The 27,077-nt window shown below is 44.1% G+C and overlaps 1 protein-coding gene across 1 annotated transcript in view; it reads right to left on the bottom strand.

Annotated features, from left to right (window-relative positions):
• Window positions 1-27,077, bottom strand: part of PRDM16 (PR/SET domain 16) — a 308,571-nt gene that overhangs the window by 132,009 nt on the left and 149,485 nt on the right. Inside the window, exon 3 of the mRNA XM_036396437.2 lies at window positions 16,705-16,755. Coding sequence (XP_036252330.1) covers window positions 16,705-16,755 — 51 coding nt within the window. The remainder of the gene's footprint in view (window positions 1-16,704; window positions 16,756-27,077) is intronic.

The following is a 27,077-nucleotide window of genomic DNA, read 5'->3' as shown; positions in this document are numbered from 1 at the left end:
TTAGCCTGGAATGTTCTATTGGTCGGGGAAAAATATAAGGGAAAAAAATCTTAAGAATAGGAACGAGATGGTTGTTCACAGCTTGGTGTGTCCTGGAGACCACCAGAGCCTCCTATCTCTGCCTGCTCCTGCAGGGACGCCTTTGGATAAAAGCAGGCAGAAATGGAAATAAAGAAGGAAAAAAACCACTCAGCTTTCACTGCAGCAAAGATCAGGTTTATTCTGCCTGTTCCCAATATTCCCTTCCCATGGGTGACATCTCAGCAAGCTGGTCCCAATACCTTTTTTACTGACTTTGCAGAACTCACCAGACAAAATCTCTACCACTTAAAAAATTTTAAACCCTTCCTTTTGTCAAGTATTGTAAAGGGAAAAACAGCTATTTGAATTCCAGATAGGATTTTAACACAACTATTAGCAGAAATCATGTCCAGAAAAATTACTACAGTGACAGAATGTGAAACAACACTTAATATGTCAAGTAAAGTGATTTTTTTGTTTTTTTTTTTTGTTTTAATAAACCCAATATCTCATTCAGACCAGTCATCTCAGGAACTATATAACAGAAGTATAATTACTTAGAAATTGCTTAGGTAAGCGTGATTGATGCATGGTAAATAGATGTTTCCAGCACTTATTGTTTCTTCCTGATGGATTAGGAAGAGTTGTTTAACAGTTCATTTGACCAGTCTCTCCTGGTGTTTCTCGAGTCTGGCTGTGCCAGTCAGCACCAGCAGTTCCTGGTAGTTTAAGTCTCTTTAATAAAGATTAAGATGTCAGAGGTCCTGCATTGCACAAAATCCCGATTTTATTAACTTCTCATTATCAGCTGAAATATGAAGTGCATTTCTTTTCATCTGGAGAGCAGCACTTTCTCAAGGGAAAGGACAGACACCTCAGACACATTTTGGGTGCTTTAGACTGGGTTTGCCCCAACCTTTTGCTGATGCTGGGGAGCATTTTCTCACCCAAGGGCATCGCATAGGTGGATGTTTTTCCCCAAAAAGTGTTTGGATACCATGTTTGTGGGCAGGTTGCTGAGCTGGCAGCTGGGGGTGAGCACTCACACTCCAGCACTTCAGTCGATCCAGCTCCCATGAAAAAGCAGAAAAAGTGCTGGGCAGGAAGGCTGAAACCTCAAAAGCCAGGACTGAGCCAACACTTCCCTCCTCACACCCAGCAGATCTCGAGGAGCGACAGCAGCAAACCACACAAAACTCCTTGAAAGAGATCCCAGAGGTGTCCAAAGTGCACCCTGAGCAGCAGGAATATAAATTCTGATGCCATCCAGGTGAACTTAGGCAGCACCTGATAAAGTGAAGCTGCAGCAGCCCCGTGCAGCTCCCGAATGCGTCACTTGTGTCACTCCTGCTCAACCCCCTGAGTTTGCTCACCACTCTCACCCCAAAACCCTGCAGGCCACAGCCACACCAACAGATGCTGCAGCAGCATCACGCTCCCAGCCACGCTCTCAGGGGATTTCTGAAAGCTGACAAATTGATGTATTTTGCATATTCTAACAGCGAGTCTTTGTGGAAGTCCTCGTTTTGCAGGGAGGGCAGAGCCGGCTCCGGGTGTGTTTGAACAGGCTGGCTCTTGCTGGGAAACTCTCCACGGAAAGAGTTAAGAGGGGAAAACAGTTGTTGTGGTGTAACCCCGGCCCTGCAGCCCGGGATCCCAGCCTCCCGGGAGGGTTAAGCTCTATTACTTCTGGTCCCTGACACTGCTAATGGCGCTCTCTGACTAATTGCATTTCTATACCTCCACATACGGCCGGGCAACAAGTGAGCCCTTTAATCAAACAGCTTCATCTACTTCTAATTAATTCCATTTCTATGCCTTTTTAAGAGCACAGGAACATACAAAGATAGAGATGATGGAGCACGTTCTGTGCTCTGCTCAGGATGTGTCCCCACCTCACACCTCCCGTGCTATCGAAACAGGACGATCCCCGTGGCAGGCAGAAATGATGCATCAGAAGGCTAATTAATTATTTTATTATACTGTATTATTCTATGTTATATTACATTATATTACTTTACATCTAAACTGAAGCTGCCAAGCACTCAAATTCTCTGAATCTCGTGATTGTCACCCTCAGTCCCGACTCACACACACACTAGGCCCTGATAGGCCAAGGAAACAAAACTCCATCACTTGGGGGCAAACAATCTCCATATTGCATTCTACTTTGGCACAAACACAGGCACAGCAAATGAGATAATAATTCTTGGGAAGAATTGTGCCTTGCTTTTCTCTGTGAAGAGAAATGTGGGGCTGCACACTTGGCCCTGATAGGCCAAGGAGACAAAACAGCATCACTGTGGGTAAAAAATCTCTATATTGCATTCTACTTTTGCACAAACACAGGCACAGCAAAGGATAAGAATTGTTTTTCCTTTCTCTGAGGTTCAGAGAATGTGAAACCCAGAAATATTCTTGGGAAGAATTGTGCCTTGCTTTTCTCTGTGAAGAGAAACGTGCCCCACTTGCCTGGGCCCGTCTTGATTGGGTTTTTGACTTTCTGCAGTTTGTTCTTTCAATGAATGAGCGTTTAGGGGATGTTTCACGTTGTGATTCCAGAGCCCAGATCCCTGTGATCTTTTCTAGCCACACAATCACCTCCACCAAAGCCCACGAGTGGAATCATTTGGGTTCCCTCAGTTGCTTTGGCATTTGCCACTGGGTTTAATCAGTTTTTGCTCCACCAGAACCAGCGCTGGCCTTGCCCTGAGGGACGACTGTGGCATCAGCTGAGCAAACAGAGGGGGATGTTTGCACACCCAGACCCCGACGCAAAGCCTTCAACCCGAGCTTGGAAGGAAATGCTGATTCCTCCCGGACAGTTGCTTCTTTGAGAAAACAGGTCGATGTAGCAGGAAAAAGAAAAAAACAAACAAGCAAAAAAAAAAACACCAACAAACCAAAAAAAACCACCAGCCCCTGCCCAAAAAAGCCTAACCCTTCCCCCGTGAAAAAAGCCAAAAAAAACCCAAAAAAGCAAAAAAAAGCTCCAAAAAGCAAAAAAACAAACAAACAAAACAAAACAAACAAACAAAACAAAACAAAAACCAACCAAAAAGCCCAAAACCCCAAAAAAACCACCCCCCAAAAACAAAACCAAAAAAACCCCAAAACACCAAAAATAAAAAATTAATAATCCACTGCTCTGGCTATTTAGGAAAGGGAACCGCATCTGCCGGGAGCTGCCTGTTGCAAAGGTATGTACGCACAAAAGGCACGATAAGTGGGTGCTGAGCAGCGAGGAGTGGCAATTATCAGTTGCACGTATCATTAGAGCCTCAGCTTTTCAATGGCACGGAGCTCCCCACGCCGTGTTTGCTGGGCCAGGTAAAAGGGGACTCTTAATACTGTGCAAATATGACTTAGCAAAGGACTTTGCTTTCTCACCTATTCTCGGGGCTTTTCAAATCAACATTATTAATTGGTGGCTTATCGGTAAGTGCTGTCTGGCAGTTAAAGGATGTTTTCCACCCAGTGCAACGATACATAGAAACTCAGCAATGTCAGCCACAAGGACAAAGAGCTGCCATGTTGAAACAGAAAAATGCTTCGACACCTTCAATCTTCTTTGTAAAAGCACGGAGCATTCCAGCATTCACTCGCAGCTGTTATTTCATGTTCTGTCATCCTTGTTTTAAATTAATAGATTAATTCAGAACTCTGGCCTACAGTTGCAACTATTAGAACTTCTAGTTTTTTCCTTTTCTTTCTTTCTCTCTCTCTTTCTCTCTTTCCTTCTTTCGTCCTTCTTTCCTTCTTCCTCTTTCCTTCTCCTTTTTCCTTCCTTCCTTCCTTCCTTCCTTCCTTCCTTCCTTCCTTCCTTCCTTCCTTCCTTCCTTCCTTCCTTCCTTCCTTCCTTCCTTCCTTCCTTCCTTCCTTCCTTCCTTCCTTCCTTCCTTCCTTCCTTCCTTCCTTCCTTCCTTCCTTCCTTCCTTCCTTCCTTCCTTCCTTCCTTCCTTCCTTCCTTCCTTCCTTCCTTCCTTCCTTCCTTCCTTCCTTCCTTCCTTCCTTCCTTCCTTCCTTCCTTCCTTCCTTCCTTCCTTCCTTCCTTCCTCTTTCTCTCTCTCCCTTTCCTTCTCTCTTTCTCTCTTTCCTTCTCTCTTTCTCTCTCTCTTTTTCTCTTTCTCTTTCTTCCTCTCTTTCCTTCCTTTTCCTCTGCTTTTCTGCTATCCAGGTGTGTACAACCACACATTTTAGAATCTGGACCGACTGGTTTCCATGCTGGATAACTCAGCTACTTTCAGCCCCTCAGATCACCTTGCTCCCCACCTGCCAGCTCTCCTGAGCACCAAATCCACTTGAAAACGGAGAAAAAATGTTCAGCTGATAAGGAAAACCGAACACAAAGGGCACGACACTTCCCAGGCACCATTAAAGGGAGGCAAAAAGAGCCTAAAAGGAGAAGAAAAGCTTTCAGTGCCCCCAGCTCGCATTTTCCCCACACACGTGCAGGAATGAAAGGACACTGGGGCTGCTGCCTCCCTTTGTCACTGATGAACAAGATAAACCCAGGAGCTCCATGAAAACCCGAGTGGTGCCGCTGCCCCTCATTCTCATGCAGGATTGTGGAGATCCAGGCCGGCCTGGCAGGTATTTGTGTGAACCTCTCTGCAGGGACAGGTATTTTATCTCCTCCCCAGAGAGCCTGCTCAGCTCTCAGCTATTCCAGGGGCTCGTTTTTCTCAGCATCCAACCCAAACCTTGCTCCTAGGCTGGTCCCGTTCTGTGCATGCCACACGTGAGCAACCCTAAATGCAGAATATGAATTTCTGCTGCTTCTTTTACAGCACGACGTTATCCTCAGGAAATTATCATTTATTTAAAAGACAAATGCTTATCCTCAAGAAATTTTCCTGTACAAGCACAAAATCAGATTGAATTCATTTATTTAAAGGACTTCCGTGCCACCACACTTTGCTGTTTTATAACAGTGAAATGAGATGCTCAGCAACTTTTCTTCTTCTTCTTCTTTTTTTTCTTCTTCTTCTTCTTCCTCCTTCTCTTCCTCTTCTTCTTCTTCCTCTTCTTCTTCTTTTCTTCTTCTATATCATCTATCTATCTATATCTCCATCTATCTATATTATTGGTATGTCTATATCTCTGATATAGTAATGCCTTGGAAAAATAAACCTGATTTAAATCCCACATTTCCTACTTCAGGAATGCCCAGTTTTTACTCAGGTTTAGCAGGGGATGCTCTGAGTTTTGCAGGAAAGAGCCAAGGAGCACATGGTGAGCAGCAGAGCTGGAATGGAGGGTGGGACACTCTCCCAGTCCCAAGTTTTTCTTGGCAAAAGGGCTGGCAAATCAAACTGCCAGGAATAAATTGCTGTTGGAGCTCGAGGACATGTTGGAGTCATCAGCAAATACAGAGCCTGAGAGGAAGGATCTCAGTCAGGGACAGCACAACCTCCTTAGGAAAATTGCACATCCTCCCTGCTTGGCATTGCTGGAAAGCAGGAGAATAACCTGTGGCATTCACATTGTCTGAAAAATCCCTTCACGCAGGGTTTTTCTCCTGGGAAGCTGAGAAGCCTCAGGAAAAAAAAAGGAAAACAATTCTTGTCTCATTTGCTTCTCCTGTGTTTTGCTGCTTTGGAATGTGTTTGGAGATTGTTTACCCAGAGGTGATTGTTGCATTGGATTCTGCTGTGAGTTGTTTTCACTCTTTGGCCAATCAGGTCCAAGCTGTGTTTGGACTCTGGAAAGACTCAGAGTTTTCATTATTATCTTTTTAGCCTTCTGTCAGTATCCTTTCTGTATTCTTTAGTATAGTATAGTATTCTTTAATATAATATAGTATTATAAGGTAATAAATCAGCCTTCTGAGAACGTGGAGTCAGATTCATCATTCCTCCCTGCCACAAGGATCCCTGCAAATACAATAATGACCCTCCAGGATTCCTCTCCTCCCAACAGGAACTGAGGGGAAGAAGAGACAGCCAGGCAGGGAAAAGGGATGAGGTCAGAGTAAGGAGCATCTCAAACCCAGACAGAGCTGAGTGTCCAGCTGAGGGTGTTCTCCTGGGGTGGATTTACAAGGCAACCCCAGCCCCAGCACAGATATTTTCCAGGATTCACCTATTTTAAGATTCTCATGACCAGGAAATGATTAATCCCCATTTCATGGCAGCAGGAACTGAGCAAGAGACTGCTTGGATTGGCCGAGATTACCAGGAGAAAAGTCCAGCTTATTTCTGGGCAGCACTAAAGAAAGGGAAAAAACTGAAGCAGGCATTAAAGAAGAGATGAACAATGAAAGTCAAGACTTTCCTGGTTTTACATATAAATACTAGTAATTAGAAGGGCAAACATTGAAAAAATTAAAATTCCTCTTGACTCATTTTTAAATTGAGTATTTCAGGAAAGAAGGATTCAACACTGCCCTAAAAACTACCTCGAGGCAGCAGCAGTGATACAAATTTCCAGAGTTTTCCCAGACTTTTTGTGAGGAAGAACCAACATTCTGGGGCAGAGGAGCTGAAGCCGAAATTCCAGTGGAAACTCAGAGAAGCAATTCCTTTAGGAGTTGCAATTTATTCTTCTGGAACAGAAGGAATTATTGCACCGAACAAGGGGCTAAGATGTCCTGACAGCAGCAGTGCAGAACTATCTCTGCAGCAGTTATTAATGAGCTGGAAAAATGCTGGACAGCAAATTCACCTCCCCTCCCCAAGGCCAGAATTCATGGCAACAAATCCCTAAAATAATCAGCTAACTCCAGAAGATTAGGAGAGGGGATGCCTCCAGATGACAGGAGATTTCTTAATTTCAGTTTACTTATAAGGTCACATTAAGCAGGAGGAAAATTTTCCTCTGAAGTTTACAAATTAGTTTCTAATCTATTCTACAGCTTTTGGTGTTTCTGGTCTATATTCTGGGTTACAGTCAAAAATGAGGAGGGGAAAAAAGTAATAAAAAAAATGAATAGCTTGGGTTAGCCAAGAAAGGATTTAAGCACTTAATTTAGATTCCTCCTGCTGCTACTATTATTATTATATCTATATTTTTATATATATTTATATACATGTTTTCAGAGCTGAACTTTCCAGAGGGAAACTGAACATCACAGAGGAGCTGACTCCTGGTGATTCCTTCTCTTTATTTTTCTCCCCAAACTGTCCTGTGAAAAATAAACTTGGTTGTGTTGTTTTATTTTTTTTCCAGAACATGTATTTTAACATCTCATAGAAATCTTGTAGAATCTAAAATCAAAATATATCAATATGTATTTTTGTCCCTGTGGGACAGCAGTCCCACCTTCACTGCTCTGCAGAACCTTGATTTATTTCTAGGACAAAATATGAAAAAAAAAAACAAAATAAAAAGTTTTTTTTTTTTGTTATGTTATGTATATTTATATTTAATTATTGTTCACTGGTACCCAGTTTTCTGTGTTCTGGCTTTCATTTTTACAGCAGCACCATCAGGGCTGGACCCAACTTCAAGTCCCTCTGGTGTTCCTCACCCCCAACCTCCCCTATCCTCTCTCCCCAGCTGCTGCCCAGGTTTTCCTGCTTATCCAGGAAACTCCAAGAAGCTCCTACCTGACCCAAATTCTCCTTCCAATGGGATTAACCCAGTCTTGAGCACCCCTCAGCATCCCAGGGGACCTTCATGGAACCATCTGTCTTCTCTAAGGTATAGAACCACACAAAAAAACCCCAATTCCAGACTCCCCAATGGAACAGGAGCCTGTCCTGGGAACCACACAATAAAACCCAATTGCAGATTCCCCAGTGGAACAGAAACCTGTCCTGGGAACCACACAATAAGGTGCGGGACCACACAATAAAACCCAATTCCAGATTCCCCACTGCAACAGGAACCTGTCCTGGGAACCACACAATAAGGTATGGAACCACACAGTAAAACCCAATTCCAGAGTCCTCTGGAACAGGGGACCTGTCCTGGGAACCACAAAATAAAGCCCAATTCCAAATTCCCCACTGGAACAGGAGGCTGTCCTGGGAACCACAAAATAAGGTATGGAACCATACAATAAAACCCAATTCCAGATTCTCTCCACTGGAACAGGAACCTGTCCTGGGAACCACACAATAAGGATGGAACCACACAATAAAATCCAATTCCAGACTCCCCAATGGAACAGAGACCTGTCCTGGAAACCACACAATAAGTTATGGAACCACACAGTAAGTTATGGAACCACACAAAAAAACCCCAATTCCAAATTCCCCAGTGGAACAGGAGCCTGTCCTGGGTGACATCCCACCCACCTCCCACCCTGAGGATTTTTCCCTGTTCCACAGCAAAACCCGGAGCTGGCCCAGGCCAGCCCCCTCCTTTGCTTCTGTCTCAGCTCCCAGCCCAGCCCAGAGCTGGTTCTGCATCCAGAGCTGACTCCAGGAGCTGATTCCAGCCAAACCCTCGTGGCACACTCAGCCCAGCGTCCCAGGAGGAATTACAGAGCAGAGGGAGGGGAGGGGGCTCTGTGTGTCTGTGTGTGTGTTACCTTCCAAGTTACCACACAGCCCCCAAATCCCACAGGCTATCATTCCAAAATTTGTGATGTTTTGTCTACTCTGGTGATTTAAGGTTTGTCAGAAAATGTCAGAAAGGCCACGGGGCCAAGGGCTTCCTGATGACTGAGGATTTTCTTTCACATGACCTTCCTGAAGTTGATTTTGGGCTCCAGACAGTGCTGCCTTCAGCTCTGACAGGGGCCGGCTGGCAGCAGATTCATGGGGATCTCTGGGGCATTCTGGCATTTTCTGACTGAGCTGGGGCTGTAATGCCTCCTAATCATCCAGAATATTGTTTCACTGGAGGGCTGGAAATGCCAGCTCCTCACTTTGGTGCGCAGGGAAAAGGAGCCTGGGATCCTGATGCAAGCAATTAAAAACAGCAACATTGAGTGTTGGCATTCCATGTGTGATAGTGCACGTGGCTTTTAGCAGGGGAGCACTGAGTTTTATATATTTTATATATCAAATGAGTTTTACAGACACAGAGAGAAAAGGAGGATTGGGAGAGAAGTGTTAAAAATGTTAATTTGTGATCAAACTTTTAACTTATCTTCAAACTCATAATTTGTGTTCAAACTCTTAATTTGTGATCAAACTCTTAACTTGTGTTGAAACTGTTAATTTGTGTTCAAATTCTTAAATTGTGTTCAAACTCTTGTGTTGAAACTGTTAGTTTGTGTTCAACAAGGGGTGGGAATGCCATCCCCTCACTTTGGTGAGCAGGGAAAAGCAGCCTGGGCTCCTGATGCAAACAATTAAAAACACATCAGATGGGAGTGGGTAAACAGCAGCCTTGTGTTGGCATTTCATGTGTGATAGTGCACGTGGCTTTTAGCAGGGGAGCACCGACATGAATTTTACAGACACAGAGGGAAAAGGAGGATTGGGAGAGAAGTGTTAAAAATGTTAATTTGTGATCAAACTCTTAATTTGGTTCAAACTCTTAATTTGTGTTCAAACTCTTAATTTGTGTTGAAACTGTTAATTTGTGATCAAACTCTTAATTTGTGTTCAAAATCTCAATTTGTGTTCAAACTCTTAATTTGTGTTGAAACTGTTAATTTGTGTTCAAACTGTTAAATGTGTGATCGTTCCCACAAACCCCAAGCAAAGGGAGCAGGGACCAGCACGTGAGGGTTTTACATCATTCAGGCAACTCTTGGTTATAAAAAAGTTTAGGAGCCTTGAATTTGCTTGTGTTATTGGCAGAACTGACTCAGCCAAAATGTCTTAATGGGTCTCCTTTGTGTCCTGATCACAGAACCATGGATTGGTTTGGGTTGGACCTTAAAGCTCATCCCATTCCATGGCAGGGACACCTTCCACTGTCCCAGGCTGATCCAAGCCCTGCCCAGCCTGGCCTTGGGCACTTCCAGGGATCCAGGGGCACCCTGTGCCATCCCACCCTCACAGGGAAGGATTTTAAATCATTTATTCTACCAAGGCAGCAGCCAGCGGTCTCCTCACTCCCACAGAAATGCAGTTTCTGACTCAAACCCAGCCCAAAGTCTGTGTCTGTGCTTGGGATGCATCGAGATGACAAGGTGGCCTCTCCTGAACGTGCCTGGAGTTTAGGGACACTTTTATCTGAGGGGATGCTGCTGTGGCACCTGAGCCGTGTGTGGGAGCAGCTCAGCAGCACGTTCTGGACACCTCCTGAGCCCCAGCAATGCAGGGGAATCAGACACAGGTTATAAATCAGTGCTGGGGAGCAGCTCAGCACCACAGCTCTGGGGTTTGGAGGATGGAGGAGGAGAAGAACCAGCTTAACTCACAGAAAGATCTTATTTACAACTGTGAGGTGCTCACACCCCACCCAAAACCCACAGAATTTGCCAGGGAGAAATGGGAAATTGCCATTAACCACTTCATAGCCTGCAGGTGTGGGAGCCCTGGGCCAGCCCCTGCTCTGCCTCAGCATTCTGCAGATATGGAGAGAGCAACCTTAACCACTCCTCTCAACTTGGCCTGATTTATGGGCTCAAAACCCCTCGAGATCTCTTCATGGAGCCATTTCTCATACCCACACTCACCGAACAACCCAGCCCAAACATCTGTATCACAGAAATTCAACACACAATGTTATTCCTGCAAAATAATTTAACCATCACTTTCTTTGCTGACTTTTCTGTGCCAGCCTTACACCTTTTTTTTTTTTTTTTTTTTTTTTACTTTACATGCTTCATTTCAGCAAAATCAAGGATGCAAACTTCTTAGAAGTACTTAGTTTCCATGGAAACCTAAGCTGACCGCAACATTATTGTTCTCAAGAGGGAACTGACTTTACTATATGTTCATTCACTGAATTAATGGACTCCTGGTTCTTTTATTAGCAGCTCTCTAACAATAGAAAGAGAGAAATGTTATAAAAAAGACTCTCAGACAACTGTCCACTCTTTTGTCCGGGGCTTATTGGAATGACGCAAGTCTATTCAGGAAAAGATTATAAAAATCAACTCAAAGCTGCCTGTGTTTGTGGCTGCTAAATATACCTTTATTTCATAAAGATACAACCTATAAAACAAGCAAATTAAAGCTCTTTTTTAAAGTAGTAACTGTGAAGCAGCAGCCCTGGAGAAATGGGGCTTTAGCTCCCAAATCTGGGATTGTTGCCCCCTCCCACGGGGTTGTGGAGCATCTTTAACCCCCAATTCTGTGTCAGTTCTCAGCCAGGATGAGGACTGTGCACAAACAGGAGGGGGGAGATTCTTCAATACACAGAAAAGTGAAGAAAACTCAGCAAAATCTGTGGGAAATCCTCACGGAGAGTTTGAGAACATCTTCCACAAGCTGGGGGTAATATGATCATATATCCCTGAGAAGTGCAGAAATGCAATTTGTGCTGCAAAGGCAGCAACTCTGAGCAGGCCAGGTTCAAATCTGCAATTGGAGAAATTGCAAATCTAGGTTCAAATCTGCACTGTGAAAAATTGCAAATCTGGCTTCAAATCTGCAATTTGAAACATTTCAAATCCAAGTTCAAATCTGCAATTTGAGAAATTGCAAATCTGACTTCACATCTGCAATTTGAAAAATTGCAGATCCAGGTTCAAACCTGCACTTTGTAAAATTGCAAATCTGAGTTCAAATCTGCAATTTGAAACATTTCAAATCTGAGTTCAAATCTGCAGTTCGAGAAATTGCAAATCCAGGTTCAAATCTGCAATTGGAGAAATTGCAAATCTGGGCTCAAATCTGCAATTTGAAAAATTGCAGATCCAGGTTCAAACCTGCACTTTGAAACATTGCAAATCTGAGTTCAAATCTGCAATTTGCAACATTTCAAATGCGAGTTCAAATCTGCAATTCGAAAACTTGCAGATCCAGGTTCAAACCTGCACTTTGAAACATTTCAAATCCGAGTTCAAATCTGCAATTCGAAAACTTGCAGATCCAGGTTCAAATCTGCAGTTTGCAACATTTCAAATCTGCAATTTGCTCTCACAAGGCCCAGGCCTGGGGGGGGTTTGTCCTGCCCAGTAATTGCTGCACAAAAGACAGTGAGCAGCTCCCTGGCTCTTCCCTAACTACCTTCCTGAGTGCTTATTGAAGTCTGATTTCTTACTCCTCTGGGTCATCATTCATCAGCCCCCAGATCCCACCGGGAGAGCCCGGCCAGACCTCTCCACATCCCTCCTTGCCAGGGGCCATTCCTGACGGCCCCGTGAAATAGAAAATGTCTTCACAGCGACCCGGCGGGACGGGCCGCGGCCATAATACCCAAATAATCATTTGGCAAATTATCATAATTATCAATCAATCATCCCCGTGTGAACAATGTGCTCCTGAAGTATCAGATGGTTCCTGTGACCTGTAGCATTTTGGATATAATAATAAACCCGGGGAGATTTATGGCCCCCATCCCGCTCTCTGCATCTGCAGCAGCAAAACACTCGTTGGGGTTTTGCTTTTGCTTTAAAGCTCAGAGCTTCCCTCATACCTGAGCTTCTTGTTTGCTACATGATTATTTTTTAAAAGGCCAACATTTCTGGTCACACCCAGTTTTCTAAAATTCGCTTTATTTTTAAAAAGAAATCTGTGTGATTTGCGAGCGCAGAATAACCATGCTGCTTAAATTGCTTTTACTCCACAGCCTCATCAGCATTATATTTACAGCTTCTAATATTTGGCAATGTAGGAACGAGGCCAGCCAGAGGAGGGGGGAAAATTGGTTTTGTCTTCAGTTTTTGTTGTGTTTTGCACAATACCAGATTGAATCCAACCCTTTTGAAGCCGATAGCATCTCCCGCTCCCCGTGCAGCACATTCTTGTTAATGGATAAATTCAAGCTCTCCAGAAAGTCAAAGAATAAATTTAAAGCCTTTTGCCAAATGCCTATCCTATTGGATTTTGATAAGACGGCTATTGAGCTTTAATAATGTCTTCTATCCTTTTTCAGCTGGCCCTTAACATGTCTCTTTATTTGTCCCTAAAGCCTCTTCAGCGATGCCTTTTTATTACAAGTCTCTCAGCTTGCTCTCAGGGGAGACAGGGTCGACAAGAGTGATAGATAGATAACTCTATAGATTATCTCCCACAGATGTTTTCTCTCCAGTAGCCCCTCAGGCTATTCCCTCTAAGTAAACAGAAACTAAATAGAGAGTCTACTGAAGAGAGAAGTCCCTGAGGTCCCTTGTCACCACGGTCAGAAAAACAGCCCAGCCTGGGGAGGTTGGCTGGGAGCTCTGCACACACACACACAGAGAATCCTTCCCCAGCATTCTGGAGCCCTCATCCAAAGTGACCCTTGGAGGGGAGGGAAATGCATCTGCTTGGGGGGAAAAAAAATATAAAAAAAGGTGGTGTGTAATGGGCACAGGCCTTGCTGGAGGAAGTGGAAATCTTTTAGCTCAAAGTTAAAGGAAAATGACAACGGGGACGGGGACAATGACAACAAGGTGTTTGCTCACTTTATTAAATGCTTGGAAAATTCAGAGGGAGAGGACACTGAGCTGCTTTCTAAGCAAAATAAACAGAGTGCAGGGATATGGGCTGGGAAAAAGACATTTGGGAGCAGGGGACAATAAACCCACAGGTATTACTCGTATTTTTATCTCTGAGTGTCCTCATTCAGGTCACTAAAAGAACTAAAATAAGTGACTTTCCTGTTTTAATATTGCTTCCAGCACTGATGATTTAAAATTAAACAAACAAGATGAGGAGCTTGTGTGTATTTGTCTAAGTTAAACTAAATATCAGCCAGCAGAGGTGATACAAGGAAAGCTCGTTAGGTATACACCACATTTCAATCCATGGAGCAGCATAGACACAAAAAATAATCCTGGATATGGGGGCTTCAATGACATTGAATTAGTCCTGTCAGACAACCACTAACAAAGAAACCAGCTTTGTGGTGTTAGTGGTCCCAGCAGAAATAACAGAAACATGAACTGAAAAATACTGGACACAGTGAGAAATACTTATTCTTTGTGCTCCAAGCCAAAAGAATCCCTGTTTTATTCTACTACAAAACAGGCTCTGCTGTGCTGCAGACTTTTCCCTGCCTTTCAGTTCATTAAAGTTATGTAAAAGAGTGGGTTTTTTTACCTGGGAGCTTAAGAGCAGAGATAGTTCTGGGGTCAGTTTTAAGCACAGGTTGCTTCATGCACATCTCCCTACACCTCTCACTGCCATCACCTTCCCTTCCCTGCTTTTTCGTGGTTTTACAGGATTTTCTCTGCATTTCTGAATTTTTTTTTTTTTTGCTCTTTCTAGTCCTTGTTAGTGCCCAATTCTGAACCTGGGATGCAGCAGTCAAAAGAGCCACTGAAATTATGGTCTCTTTCCTCCCCTCCCAGTTTAAATCAGGCCACCCACTCCAGTTACATTTGTCTTCAGTCACCTTCTCGCCACCAACTCATCTCTGAAGGAATAGGAATAAATTGAAGTCAAATCTCAACCATTGTGTCTTCAGGGATATGACAACTGAATGATTTAGAGAGGCTGGAAAAGGAAATCTGCTCCCAAGAGGGTTTTGTGCCACTGGAGCCAAATGCCAGAGTGCTACTTCCAAACAATTGAGAGATCCTACAAAAATTGTCCAGAGTGATTTCTCATTCTTTAGTTTTCATTTTCTCCTGACTGAAAAGCTGTCTCACAGTAGTCCTTTCACAAGCCATAAAGTTTAGACTTGAACTCTTTACCTTACTGCTCTGACCTCCTTTACCCCAGCTGTAAAACCCTACTGCCCATCCTTCAATAAATTTATCACCTCATAAACTCCCACTAGTGCTTCTCTACAATGCATTTAAAAGACACAAGTGGAAGGCCAGGCCTTCCCCCCTTGTCAAATATCACAATTGTCCAGTTTTATACCTGCTGCACAGGGAAATATTTAAGGGCACGGCATTTTTCAAAGACCTGCAGTTTTTGTAACAATCCACCTTGAAATAAAAGCACAAAGTTTAAATACAAACCCATGGATTGAACATATAAAACTGCCAGACTCGTGTTTCCCTGCTTCACACAACTCCTGCTCTCTTTGGGGTACTGCAGATCCTGGAGGTGGGGATGGAGAGAGTTCATTTGCGATATCGTAATTAAAGACTGAATAAGAATTAGCTGAGCCATGGAGAATTCCCTCCGTCCTTGTGGGAGCTGCGTGGGTACAATGAGGACCTGCCACCTTGTCACCGTGTCTGTCCAGACAAAGGGATCCCACAGAGGCAGGCACAGACACCCCATGAGTTATGGGGGTGCCCAAGGTAAAAAGTTCAGCCACAGGTCCCTGGCGAGGTCATGGGGCACTCAGAGGATGTTTCCTCTTGGGAGCCTTGGAAATAAAACCTGATTTTTTATTTTTTTAACCTGGTATAGAATAGGCCATACTGCACATGTGTCTAAATCCCTTTTCCCAGCCTGGCTCTGGAGCCTGGCAAGGATTTTATTTCACTGTCTTTGGCAGAGGGAAGCAAAGGATTCCTTTTTGTTTCAAGAGTGGAGAAACAGCATGGCCTGAAGGATGAGCAGCAAAGGGCCAGCCTCAGAGATTTCCTGTCATGGACACATTTTCTGAAAGATCCTTTCCTTAGGATTTTTCCTCCTGAGAAGCTGAGAAGCCTCAGGAACAAAATGTAAACATTGATTATCTGCTGCTGTGGAATGCAACAGGTGCATCTGGGATTGGTCTCATGTGGTTGTTTCTAATTAATGGCCAATCACAGCCCAGCTGGCTCGGACAGAGAGTCCGAGCCACAAACCTTTGTTATCATTCCTTCCTATTCTTCTTAGCCAGCCTTCTGATGAAATCCTTTCTTCTATTCTTTTAGTATAGTTTTAATATAATATATATCATAAAATAATAAATCAAGCCTTCTGAAACATGGAGTCAGATCCTCGTCTCTTCCCTCCTTCCTCGGACCCCTCTGAACACCGTCACAATTTCCCATTCCCAAAACTTTCACAAACAGGACTGTGAATGTCCTTTAGATGCAAATCCCAGCGCCATAAAGACAACTGCACCTAAAAGGAGTCACAACCAGCTCCTTATTTCAGAGAGGACACACAAGCTACAGCCATCGATGGGCTCTAATCAAACCCAACTTGTGAAGCTTTAATCAGCAAAGCTGCTAACCAACAGATCCACATGGAACAAAACCTCATTTCAGAGCTTCTGAGGGTAACCCCAACGCAAACAGCAGCCTGGCCACCCCAACATGCCATGCTGAGCTTCAGAGGAGCCCAGTGCAGCTGGGCTGAGTGTGGAACACATTTTCCCTGCTCCAGCTGGAGCCCCACAATGTGATGAGAAGCACCACTAATGCATCACATGGGCTGAATTTTATCCTTTCACAGACCTATTCCCTTTCCCTTGGACTTCACATCAGCCACATTTGATGCTGAAGTGACCTCCAAAAATTTAGCACTTCTAACAAAGGACCAACATTTTCTTTTACTGGAAAAGAGGTAAATGAGGTTTTTCGATTTGGCCCGGCAGCTGTTTGTGTTGTAGCTGAATCAAGGAACACCTCAAACTATTATTTTCTGTTTCATAATGACTGGAATCACAAAAAGACAGGAAAATACGCCAACAGAACCACAACACTTAATCCAAAAAAGCAACAGCAAACACTGGAAAACTTTTACGACATTATTGCCATCAACACCTCAGTTCAAAAGTGAGGGAAAATCTCCAGATGCATTTCCAAGCCAGGGAATAAAACAACTCCCAGAAGACTGGGCCATGTCCTACCTTTTTTATATTGCCCTCTTGGGAGGTCACCTCGGGATCAGTCAGTATTTGCTGAGGAAAAAAGAGAATAGAAGCAAAATTCAGTTGTGTTGCAGCTGAGAATGCTATAAAATAATAGAAATTCATATTGCTGTAATGATGATGAGGGGGAGCATGAATAAATATTATATTATTGGTAATAATGGCCAAAACTCACAGCTGCACCCAGATGATGTTTGGGAAGTTTGATGGAGGGTTTTCAGCAGAACTGTAATTTAGATTTTATATATATATATATATAAAAATGAAAATTACAGTTCTGCTGAAAACCCTCCATAATTATATTATAATTATAAACTATAATTATAACCATAATATATAAATATTATTATAATTTATAATTATAATGATCAATACTTATAATTATTTTAAATATCTGATTAATATCTAATTATATAATTCAGTACATTTTATTATATTTAATTAATTTAATCAATATTTAAATGATATAATTTTCCATAAATTATTATAATTAATAATTTATATTTCTATCATGATTAATTATAATAATATATATCAATAAAACAACAAACAAAAACAAGCAAAACCCAACCAACCAAAAACAAAACAAAAAAACCCCCATATTTATTAATTTATTTTACATATTTTTGTTTTGTTGCATACATCCTTGGCAAAGTAAGCTGTCTGTAGCACGCTGATTAGTGGAATGGGACCACAATTTTTGTCTATTGACTTAAGGAGCTAGTCCTGCTGAATATACTAAATATGTATATGTATACTAAATATGTATATTCATAAATATATAAATATATAAACAGTGCAGTGATAATATTTGCATAGCTGAGTTATGTGTATTAAAATTAAATAAATAAATAAATAAATAATAATATATATATATATATTAAGGTTTTCTGTCACTTCTGTGAATAATTCCCTTGGCTTTGGCAGACAAGGATGGGTGTGGACAACAAGGGCACCAATAGAACAGGCACCTGCAGGATCCAATACTCAATTCTGTTCCAGGGCTGAGTCCCTCTGGAGCAGATCCCGGGATGCTCAGGCCCCCCCAGCGCTCTTTAATTCCCCCTCCAGCCGAGGTGTGGGGGAACAAGTCATTAAATCGCTGCTGTGCTCCACCTCAGATTAGCTCCAGGTCAGCAGGCATTCAGGGAGGTCAAGTACCTCAGCCCTGCATCCCCCTCCAGGGCAAACAGGGACCCGATCCAGCCGGGAATTCCAGCGGCTCCCGGAGCTCTGCGGGGAGCTGGGGGGGCTGAGGTCACACAGACACCCAAGGACACCCAAGGACACCCAAGGGCTGGGGTGCTCAGGGGGCTTGGGGCTCCCCCGAGAGCTGGGGGAGGTGGTTTGGCTGCCAAAGAGCAGGAAAAACCTCCAGGAAGAGAGATGGATGTGGAAGGAAATGCAGGTTAAATTGGGGAAGGGATGTTTAGGGAATTTCAGGGAAGTTCAGGGAAGTTCAGAGAAGTTCAGAGCAGCTCAGGGAAGCTCAAGGAAGTTCAGGGAACCTTAGGAAAGTTCAGGGAAGCTTAGAGAAGTTCAGGGAAGAGAAGTTCAAGGAAGTTCGGGGAAGGGAAGTTCAAGGAAGTTCAGGGAAGGAGAGGAGAGGAGAGGAGAGGAGAGGAGAGGAGAGGAGAGGAGAGGAGAGGAGAGGAGAGGAGAGGAGAGGAGAGGAGAGGAGAGGAGAGGAGAGGAGAGGAGAGGAGAGGAGAGGAGAGGAGAGGAGAGGAGAGGAGAGGAGAGGAGAGGAGAGGAGAGGAGAGGAGAGGAGAGGAGAGGAGAGGAGAGGAGAGGAGAGGCTCCAGTGCATTTTAGCAGCTGAGGGTTTGGCACAAAGCTCTGGGCTTGCTTTGGCCATGCCCAGGTGAGCTCGACTGATTTACAAATTTCCAACCCTTTGCCAAATCTCCAGCTCAGCTGCACTAACAAGGGGCTGTGTTTCCATGGGAAGAACCCCAAACCATTCCCTGCTTTACACCAGCTCTAATGGACGTTGAAACTGCGGTTTCCAAAGTAGCTGAGAGCAAATAGGATCAAGAGGCAAATCCCAGAGCCATAAAATTCTGTGTTCCCAGCCTGGAACACCCTGACATGACTGGAGTTAAACACCCATCCTGCCTGTCCCAGATGTCACCAAGCTTCCAGGCAGTGCTGACTGCTCCCAGTGTGCTCACCAGGAACCAGCAATCCCCAAAAGCTTTGGAGAATTAGGCCATCAAACTGTCAGAGCTGAAAGAGAAATGCAAAACGACCCCAAAACATCCACGGGGATGAAGCTGCCTCCAAATGAAGACGCCTCCCTGTAATTATTATTGCAAAAAATCTTTTGGACACAATCAGAGAAGTGTGTGCAGTCAGAGCGTGTAATCCCCACGTCCAGCAGCACCATAAACGTGGAGGGGAAAGAAAACTCCAGTGAAGTGCAAATTGGGATGTGGTGGAGCCCTGTATAAACAGGCTTAAGAGTCAGGAATTCCTGAGTCGGAATGGAGATGCCAACACAAGCTTCCTTTTGTTGGTTTGGACAGAGCTGTGCTCAAGGGGCAAGTTCCTTCTCTCAAACCAATTTTTTTTTTCCCTTTTTCAATTCAAAACAGCGGATCTTGAATTTCAACTTTCTTAGAGAACAGAATTTCGGCGGAAATATTTCATCCATGTTCAAAAATGGTGATTTTGCAGAAAATCCTCTGTAGGATCTTGCTGCTCGTTTGGAGTATTTGAAAATAGCTGAGTTTTGGTATTTGGTGAAATCCTTTTTGAGTTCCCACCTATTACAGAGCTTCTGGGGGAAAAACCCCCTCAATGTAATGAAGAATTTTAATTTTGATAGAACCATCTCCACACTCAAACTATCAGAACATGGACAATTGGTGGTGAACATGCTGGGGGTGCTGCACTGCCTTGATGGTCTTCAAGGTCTTTTCCAACTTTTTAATAATTCTGGGATTCTATGGGTGAAAAGGCATTTTGGCAGTAGTGGTTGAGATTAAATATTTCATCCTTTCTTTACACCTGATTTAAAAAAAAATACGTCCAAGGTGTTATTGTGGGCCGAGCTCTACCACATCCCAATGTCCTGAATGTCCCATTTTCCCACTCCAGCTGTGGGATGGCAGCTTGGGTTGGTGTTGGCACCATCCATGAGAGGTGTCTGTGGAGGAGCGGAGGCCAGAATTCCAAACCTCCCCTTGCCCAGCCACGGCCAGGGCTCTGAATGAACCTTCAGAAACCTTCCTGGGGGCTGGAGGGAAGCTCAGAATTGTCCTGCTGCATTCCCAGTGTGGATTAAACACCTGTGCGACCACACAGCAACCCAGCAGACGTACCAGGTGCCATGGAGCAGAGCCCATCCCGAAATTCCACCCTCCATGGCACATGGGAAGGGGGTGATGCAACACCAAGGTGTCCACATCACCTCCTGCTTAAAGGAGAGAGGCAGAACCAGGCAAAGCAAGCCCCAGGTGTGAGGTTTATTAAGAAGAATAAAAGGATACTTTTTGAAAATCTGCTCATTGGGTAATTTTAGGGTAAACTCAAAATTTAGGGTAAATTTAATTGGGTAAATTTAGCCCAGTCTGGGCTTCATCTCATGCAAATGCCACGAGACCAAATACAGAGCTGGACGTGTGCAGTGGGCTGCACTCCTGCTCTTAGCACAGATGTTCCTGAATGTGCTCAGGATTTACAACACATGCTTTTTCTATCAACTGATCTGTTGATTTTAGCCAGGGGAAAGACAACATGTGAGCAGCAGCCACGTCAGGAGAGCCTGTGCCTTGGGCCTGGGCTGGAGGGGGATTTCTCTGCCTTTCTTTCCTTCCCTGGGCTCAGGGAATTGGTGGCACCCAGCAACTGGTGGCAATTCCCACCAGGAATTGGTGGCACCCAGCAACTGGTGGCAATTCCCACCAGGAATTGATGGCACCCAGCAATTGGTGGCAATTCCCACCAGGAATTGGTGGCACACAGCAATTCCCACCAGGAATTGGTGGCACCCAGCAATTGGTGGCAATTCCCACCAGGAATTGGTGGCACCCAGCAATTCCCACCAGGAATTGGTGGCACCCAGCAATTGGTGGCAATTCCCACCAGGGATTGGTGGCACCAGGATCCTGCCCCAGACACACCAGTCAGGGATGTGCTAGAATTTTTACAGAGCCCCCTGAGTGTACACTAAACATGTCAGGGAACACCATGTGATTCTTTTTGAAAAACAGTTTACAAGCTGGCATTCTCCAGCTGCAGTTAACCCTAATTTGATTACATTACTGGGACAGATCACAATGAGCTTATGTAAATAGTAACATTATCCATTCATTCCCCCAGCTCAGATAAATTGTCATTTAGGGGGGGGGAAAAAAAAAAAAACAACAACCCAACCTTCAATAGGCATTCAGCAGGGCATGGTGCATCCAGCCAACTTTGAGGGTGGCAGACTGGAACCTGCCCCTGCTGCATCTCTGGATTATCCCTCTAAAATCTGGATTTTAAAGGGGTATTTCCACATCTGCTCTGAGCTGGAAGGAGAAGAGGATGCCCAGTAATTGCACAGAAGTCAGGAGGCAGATGACAGCCTTGCTTTCAATGACTTGCTCTTTACTATCATCTGATTTTTCAGGAGGAGCTGAGTGCACCACTGATGGCATCAGTGGTGCTCACAGGTGAGTGAGCACTTTGGGGTTTCAGCCACTGCCTGGGCACCTGCCCTTGATGCAGGGCACTGGTCCTGCCTGCTCAGGGCATTGGGGATGTCCCTTCCAGCCCTGGGACCTGGGCTGTGCCACCTGCACCACCTCAGATCTGGTTCAGAAAAAGAGCGAGGAAACTCCCATTTTGCCTTAAATCAGCCTAGTGATCCTGACTGGCACACAGGCTCACAGGAATGCTGCAGGTGAAAGCAGAGGCTGTGGCCCTGCTGTGCCCAGTTTGTGCTGCTCACAGCTGGGCTCATGGCAGAGTTATTCTGCTTGTCTGTGATGTGGTGCCCCTTTGTCTGCACGGACACAGGGACTGCAGAGCAAACAGCTCCTTCCAGCAGCCTCTTGTGGCTTTAAAAAATGTCTCAGGTCAGAAAATCACAGAATATCCTGAGCTGGAAGGACCCAGCAGGGCCACCACAAAAATCCCAGGCTGTGCCTGGAGCTCTGGCTCTCACACACATCAGAGCAGCACAGCAGCCCTGGAACCTGGCAGAGCTCACTCCAGCCCCAAGCAGGACCCAGCACCTCCAGGACTGAGTGATTTCTGAGCAGGTTAAACCATCCAGACAGCACTGGGAGCGCCTCTCCTGTCCCACACCTCACCTCCTCCCTGCTCCTCTCCTCCACCCCAGCTCAGGAGACCACGCTGTTATTAACCTACAAATCTTGCTCTTCATAGTTCCCATTAATTATTCCCTTAAAAGTTTTACCCTGCCAAGTCCTGAGTGGGCTGGCCCTGGCCCAGTCACGTATTTAGGCAAGAAGTACCAGTGAAATGAGCAGAACCAGGAATGTCTCCACACCTAAGTGCTGTTCTGGCCATAGGCCAGGAGCACAAAGCACCTTGTGGGACCCAGCCCTGGCACAGAGCACCAGAACCCACAGCAGATATTCCAAAGGGAAGGGAATCCTTTATAATTTTATATCAATTATCATACAATCCCAGACTGCTTTGGGTTGGAAGGGGCCTCAAAGATGAATTTTTTTCCATCTCCTCCATGGACAGGGACATCTTCCACTGCCCACCCTGGCCTTGGACACTTCCTTGGACACTTCCAGGTATCCAGGGGCAGCCACAGCTCCTCTGGGCACCCTGTGCCAGGGCCTCCCCACACTCACAGCCAGAAATTCCTTCCCCATTTCCCACCTAAACTTCCCCTCTTGCAGTTTGGACCATTCCCCCTGTCCTTGCCCCTCCAGCCTCTCCCCTTCTTTGCTGTGGGACCCCTTCCCTAATTGAGAAGACCCCAATTAGGTCACCCCAAAGCTTCTCTTCTCCAAGACCTTCATATATATATATTTAAATATATATATTCAAACACACCAACAACCCACAGAGCCACAGCACTGATGTGCATCTGTAGGAAAACCAGATATGGGAAAAAACCCACAGAAAACCATTTCAGCACTTAAACATTCAGTCTTTCAGCCCTATTGTTAAAATACAGGGGTTTTATAGCATTTTCTGGCCAACAATTTACCAAAATCTTCCATTTTTTTTCCTATAGTAAGCAAATCTTTGAGCCCTATTAACTCAAGGAAATTTTCAATATCCTGCCTTGGGAATTTGAAGTGAATGTGCCTGGAATTGAGAGGGAAGGGAGGAAAGCTCTTCTCTGAGGGGAAGAATTTCCTCTCCTTGCTGCTGAGGGAAGGAGGATGAAGAGCACAGCTCTGACTGGCAAGGAACAAACCACAGGCTGAAAGGAGTGGAAAGAATAAAAAACCATTCAGTGCTAAGGGCAACCCCAGCACAATTGGGAACACTGGGGAGCAGCCAAGCTGTGGTTTGTGGCCCAGGAACAGCCCTGCAAAGCCCTGCCACTCCATTTTATAACCATTTATTTTTCAGCTGGAAGCCTGGTGCTGCAGGAAAAATGTGTGGAATTAGGAGGGACCCACGGCACAGGATTTCTGGAGATCTGCTGCAGGGAACACCTCTGCGCTTGCTCATGTCCTCTGTGGAGCCCTCCCTGTTCTCTGAATCCCAGGGGAACGAAATGCACTTTGCAGAGGGGACTCAGGCCAGGCTGCTCCAAGTGGGGTTCAAAGGAAAGGAACATCCTAAATCATCCTTTAGTATGGAACAATTGTTTGTACCCACAGATTTAACCTCAGAGAAATGTCAGGGGGGAGGTAATGTGAAGGAAAATGGATGTTTAAGAACAAAGACTTGGAGGAAGAACACAAACCTGTGATCTCCATGCATATCACAACTTTATCACTGATTTTTCAAGACATAACTCCTCCATGCCATTGGGATGGAGTTCACTGCAGCTACCAGGGAACACCTCTGCACTTGCTCACGTCCTCTGTGGAGCCCTCCCTGTTCTCTGAATCCCAGGAGAACAAAATGCACTTTGCAGAGGTGACTCAGGGCAGTGGGGTTCAAGAGAAAGGAACATCCTAAATCATCCTTTAGTATGAAATAATTGTTTGCACCCACAGACCGAACGTCAGGGAAATGTCAGGGAGAAAAATGGACGGTCAAGAACAAAGACTTGGAGAAACCCGTGATCTCCATGCGTATCACAACTTTTATCACTGATTTGAAAGAGCACAAACCTGTGATTTCCATATATATCATAACTTTTATCATTGATTTTTCAAGACATAACTCCTCCATGCCATTGGGATGGAGTGGGGTTCAAAAGAAAGGAACATCCTAAATCATCCTTTAGTATGAAATAATTGTTTGTACCCACAGACCAAACGTCAGGGAAATGTCAGGGAGAAAAATGGATGTTCAAGAATAAACCTGGAGGAAGAACACAAACCTGTGATCTCCATACATATCACAATTTTATCACTGATTTTTCAAGACATAACTCCATGCCATTGGGATGGAGTTAACTGCAGCTACCAGGAAGTCAAACAGGATCTAATGGAGGGAATTTGCAGTGACTTCAAGGAGCTGAGGACTCGAAAGCTCCAGCCAAGACAAATACGAGAGGGGACTGATTAGGAAATGTCGCCCTTCCTCCTGCCAAGCACTCAGGGCTGGTGATAGGAGAGCATTAAATATAATCTCGCAGTCTTTAGGGGCTCTTTGATTTTATATTGCATTCTTATCAGCTTCTAAAAGTCCAGTGTTAATGAGTATGAGAAACTCACTCGGTAGTTTGGCAGTTTTGCTGAAATCAAATGGAGTTCATTCAGTCCTGGCCTGTGGATCCAGCTGGAGATGCCTTTCCCTTTCCTAAGGAGCCTCTGGCTGCTCTTTTTCTCCATCCCAGCAATCCAACATCACCTTTAGAAGCAGATCTTCGTGACCACCATTAGGAAAAAATAGGTTTTACCAATAATCAGAATTATCCCATCCCTGGAAGTGTTGAGGAATGAAGCTCTGAGCAATCTGAGCTAGTGGGAGCTGTCCCTGCCCATAGGGGTGGGAAAAGAGGAGATTTAAGGTTCCTCCCAACCCAAACCATCCTGGGATTCTATGGATGAGGCTTTAAAGGACCCAGAAGCAGAGGTGAAACATTTGCACTGTAAAAATTCCCCCAGTGCAGCCCCTTTGCCCTAACAGCAGAGCAAGTCCCAATTAACAACACAAACCTCCAAGTCAGGTACTTAGCTCACTTTCTCCCAGAAAAAAATATGTGTAACAGTACATATGAGGGAAAAAAAGTTAAAATTAATTATGATTTTCTTTTTAAAACCCCCTTGCGGGTATTACCTCCAACTCCCTTTCTCCCAAAGAGAAATTCCATCATAAAACTGAATTCTGGAAAGATTAAAGAGACACTACTCACACTGAGTAGTGTGTGTAGTCTGAGGATTAAAACAGAAGTTGCAAGGATTAAATTGTATCTGATTTACTCGGTTTGTTCATTCTCCAACCTGAAACCTGCCTGGCACAGACTGTTGTGCTAAATAAATTCAATAAAACATGAGATTTTTGGACACAAGGGGCTTTTGCAGTGCAAAGCAGCCACATCTCCACTGTAAGCACAGAGGAAACAGCAGTGGAGTGGAAGTTTAAGGTCATCAGCTCTAAATTCTGTCTGCCACAGGCCCACATTGCACAATCACTTAATGTAGCCAGAGCTATTTGTTACCCCAGCAAAAAATCATCTTGAGGAGTGAAGTGCAATGTTTTGGTTTTAACAGATAAAGCCAGGCTGTTTGTGGGGATGTAAATGGATTGGATGGTTAAATTCATCCATGAGCCATCCATCTTTTGTCCTCGACCCTTTTTAGTTATAAAAATGACCTTGGTATTGACAGAAGAATATAAACGAACTCCCCCTGCAGTTCATCTATTGATCCCCCCTTTGCTCAGCTGATCACTAATAATCATAAGTGAATAAAGAGGGGCTGTGCATCATCCCCCTGCTGGAATTCAGGACATCCCTCTGGCTGTCCTGCATTGCCCAAACTTCTGCCAGGGGGCTCAGAGACCCTGGCACAGAGCCCAGGACACACCTGTGACTTTGATTATGGCCCATGGAGCAAATTACCAACATTATAAGAGGATCTGCAAGCCACAAAAGTATAAGCAGAATAATAATCAGTTTGTCACGGGGTGAAAAATAGATTTCTTGGGGTTTTTAGAATGGGGGTTCAGGAGGCAAGATGGAGGAATCTGGGCATGTCCAGCCTTTCTCCTTCCTCTTCTTGGCCTCCGTCTTCTGCTGTGATGGTGGCACTTTTGGGTTGGTTTAGAGCAGAAGCTCAGTGCCTAACATAGGTGATGGGTATTGGGAAGGAATTGTAAATATTGTACAGGTAGTTTTTAGCAGCGGACCTCGGCAGGAAAGGAGAAAGAATTTTATAGACAAGAAACAATAAATAACCTTGAGACCAAAAACTGAAGAGTTCTGACTCCTTCTCTGACCACCAGGCTGGGAAAAGAGGCTGCCTTGGAGGTGCTCAAGTGCCTTTTTTGGGGGGAAAGGTGGGAATATTCCAGGCTCCTTCACCAGGATGAGCTTTTCCAAAAGGAAAAGAAGACACTGACCTGTGCGGCCACCACAGGAGCCTCTCCCAGGGGCCTTGAGGGAACTTTACATCACTTAACTCTCATTTAATTTAGCAAATAAACTAAAAGCTGCAGATTGAAGAGCCTGGGCTCTGAGCAGGAGGGGAATTCCCTGTGCTGGGCTGTTTCTTTTCCATGCTAAGCACAGGGAACAGCTTTGCTGTTGTGTGTGCCACTCTCTACCCCTTGTCCTGAAGCTGCTCAGAGATGGAGAAAGGATTTACTTCGAGGTGGAAAGTGGATTTAGAGAGGAACTCCCTGTAGCACCACTCTGTGCAGGCAAAGAGAACAAGAGAGGGACAGAACAGCATTTTGCCTCCCTTTATTCAGAAGTGATATTGAGCAAATGATGATCTCTAGAAAGAGAAGTTAGTGGGGAATTATTCCATAATGATTCCCCATATATTATTTATTATTTTTATTAATAAAATTATATAAATATATTAAAAAAACCCCATATCAATAATATATAAATACATAATAAATATCTAAATATATATTATATGCATATAAATATAATATAAATGTATATTTGTATTACATTTATATTATGTAAATTAATATATATTTATATAAAATATAAATATATTATATATTTAAATAATATACATTATATATATCATATTTTAATATATTAATATATAATGTAGATATATAAATAATATATA

The sequence above is a fragment of the Molothrus ater genome, chromosome 23, assembly GCF_012460135.2.
Source record: "Molothrus ater isolate BHLD 08-10-18 breed brown headed cowbird chromosome 23, BPBGC_Mater_1.1, whole genome shotgun sequence".
Taxonomy (NCBI): domain Eukaryota; kingdom Metazoa; phylum Chordata; class Aves; order Passeriformes; family Icteridae; genus Molothrus; species Molothrus ater.
The sequence above is the reverse complement of the archived record's forward strand: the minus strand, read 5'-3'. Positions and strand labels throughout refer to the sequence as shown.